Source organism: Lolium rigidum, chromosome 3 (genome assembly GCF_022539505.1).
Source record: "Lolium rigidum isolate FL_2022 chromosome 3, APGP_CSIRO_Lrig_0.1, whole genome shotgun sequence".
NCBI lineage: Eukaryota > Viridiplantae > Streptophyta > Magnoliopsida > Poales > Poaceae > Lolium > Lolium rigidum.
In genome coordinates this window covers 396971562-396974191 of record NC_061510.1, presented here as the reverse complement: position 1 = coordinate 396974191, position 2630 = coordinate 396971562, and the positions used below count along the sequence as shown (strand labels likewise).

At 57.2% G+C, this 2630-nt stretch overlaps 1 protein-coding gene across 1 annotated transcript; it reads left to right on the top strand.

Moving 5' to 3' along the window:
• Positions 1-491: 491 nt before the first annotated feature.
• Positions 492-2315, top strand: LOC124700860 (AAA-ATPase At3g28580-like). Its single transcript, XM_047232923.1, has one exon. The coding sequence runs from the start codon at positions 709-711 to the stop codon at positions 2200-2202; it is 1494 nt and encodes a 497-aa protein (XP_047088879.1). The 5' UTR covers positions 492-708; the 3' UTR covers positions 2203-2315.
• The last annotated feature ends 315 nt before the right edge of the window (positions 2316-2630 follow it).

Below are 2630 nucleotides of genomic sequence, written 5' to 3'. Positions count from 1 at the left end.
CAATTACACCCAGCCTCTGCAACAACGCACCACCCTAATGGCACTACGGATGCACACAGCCAAAAAAGATCTATATATGAAGAAAATATAATTAATGTTTTGTACAACTACAACGACAATAGTAAATGGTGGTCCCTGCAAAATATCTCCATTGCATTGTGCATGTCTCGTCTACAGGACGACGATCCTCGTCACCGCCATCTCGAGCCACGCTCATTCCAAAACAGCTAGACGAGACTGAGAGGAGAGACAGTCCAAAACCGTCGCTGTATGACCGGAATCTTTTCCCCATATAATCGTCGTCTCGTTCACTCTAACTTGTCAGCAGCCAGTGGGTGTGGATCGATCACGCACCGGCGCACCGCCTCCCGCCCGTGCCACGACGGCCTCACGGTGGCTGACGGCGACGTCGCAGAAACAAAAATCGCCCATGACGGCATTGCGCTCGTCGGCTTTTTTTTTTTTAAGTGCGCGCGTCCATTTTGTCCGTGCCCAAAATGCCGATTTTACGTGTCGGACGCCTGTCCGATCACCTAATTCGTCTCCAAGAAACACACCACTATAAGTAGAGAGACCTGCCTCGATCACCAGATATTCCATTATCTCATTCCAAACACGGAGAGGAACGAAGGATTCAGTTGGCTAGAGGTTTCATCCCATTGCATCTGAACTGTGCTGAGTAGACGAAGGTAGCTCGATCGAGACAAGATGCGAGCGATGGACGGGTCGGCAGGTGCACTGCTGGGCGGGCTCAACTCCGGCGTGGTGCTCAGCCTGATCGCGGTGCTGTGGACGGTGGTGTGGCAGAACCTGCAGCGCCTGCAGCTCCCGCAGCACTTCCTCAAGCGCTGCATCGGCAGGCATGCGCGCCGCTTCGCCGCCATCGTCGACCCCTACCTCTCCGTCACCGTCGCCGAGTACGACGGCGGCGGCCGGATGCGCCGCGCCGAGGCATACGAGGAGGTCAAGGCCTACCTTGCCGAGACCACCTCCCGCGACGCGCGCCACCTCCGCGCCGAGGGCGCCAAGGGTGCGGATCGCCTGATGCTCAGCATGGTCGACGGCGAGGAGGTGGCCGACGTGCTGCTGCCCGAGGAGGGCGGTGGCACGGTCTTCTGGTGGGCCTACTCCAAGGCGCCCCCACAGCAGCAGGACTGGCGCTGGGGCGGCGGCAATCAGGAGAGCCGCCACTACTACCGGCTCTTCTTCCTCGACCGCCACCGCGACGTCGTCCTCAACACCTATCTCCCGCGCGTCCGCCGCGAGGGCCGCGCCGTCATGGTCAAGAACCGCCGCCGGAAGCTCTCCACCAACATCTCCAGCCACGAGTGGACGCACGTGACGTTCGAGCACCCCAAGACCTTCGCCACGCTCGCCATGGACCCGGCCAAGAAGAAGGAGATCCTGGACGACCTCGACACGTTCAAGAACGGCAAGGACTACTACGCGCGCGTCGGCAAGGCGTGGAAGCGTGGGTACCTCCTGCACGGCCCGCCGGGCACTGGCAAGTCGGCCATGATCGCCGCCATGGCCAACCACCTCGACTACGACGTCTACGACATCGAGCTCACCTCCGTCCACTCCAACACCGAGCTCCGCAAGCTCTTCATCCAGACCAAAAGCAAGTCCATTATCGTTATCGAGGACATCGACTGCTCCCTCGACCTCACTGGCGCCCGAGGCAAGAAGAAGGATTCTGAGGAAGACAACAAGGCTGCCAAGGCCGACAGCGATGGCAAGAAGGACACCAGAAGCAAGGTCACGCTCTCCGGCCTGCTCAACTTTATCGACGGGCTGTGGTCGGCTTGCGGCGGCGAGCGGATCATCGTGTTCACCACCAACCACCTCGAGAAGCTGGACCCGGCACTCATCCGGCGGGGCCGGATGGACAAGCACATTGAGATGTCCTACTGCGGTGCCCCCGCCTTCGAGTTCCTGGCCAGCACCTATCTTGGAGTCCAGGAGCACGAGCTGTTCGCCACCGTGGGCGCGCTATTGCAGGAGGTGGACATGACGCCAGCCGACGTCGCCGAGAACCTCACGCCCAAGAGCATCAACGACGACGCTGACTCCTGCCTCAGAGGGTTGGTGGCGGCGCTGGAGAAGGCCAAGGAGGACAAGGCCAACGGACGAGGCAAGGACCAGCAGCCGGAGGAAGAAGACGGGGGAGCAGTTGCTGCCTTGCCGGGCAAGAGTGAGTGAGTGAGTGTGTGGGGTGTGGCAGTAGCTCAGGATCCGTTGTTGTCATCCATGGAGTACTATCTAGCTAGTGATGATGGGTGTTAGAATAAGGAGATTTTCCTCATGGGGTTTAATTTGGTAGGAAATTAATGCTAGGGCTTGATATTCAGAATCGAAAATGTTCGTGTACGTTGTCTAGGTCTGCTCATTTGATACCATCAAGCTTTATTCTTACGGCGTTTGTATATTCTAAGTTTCCGTTAGTTTATTTCGATCAACATACTTGTAACTCATTTAATAGTATTTTTTTCTTTGTTGCTGAAAGAGATGGTTTGAACCCTGATGTCCATTGGTAGACAAGACGATCGTGACCCAACCGTGGTGCGTGGTATGCTGGATACAGAGCCCGACTGAGCTGGAAAGGGAAGACATTTCAAATGCAAAAGAAA

Bases quoted from the DNA above. Each gene is read 5' to 3' on its own strand.
- LOC124700860 (XM_047232923.1), top strand. From the start codon at position 709: ATGCGAGCGATGGACGGGTCGGCAGGTGCACTGCTGGGCGGGCTCAAC.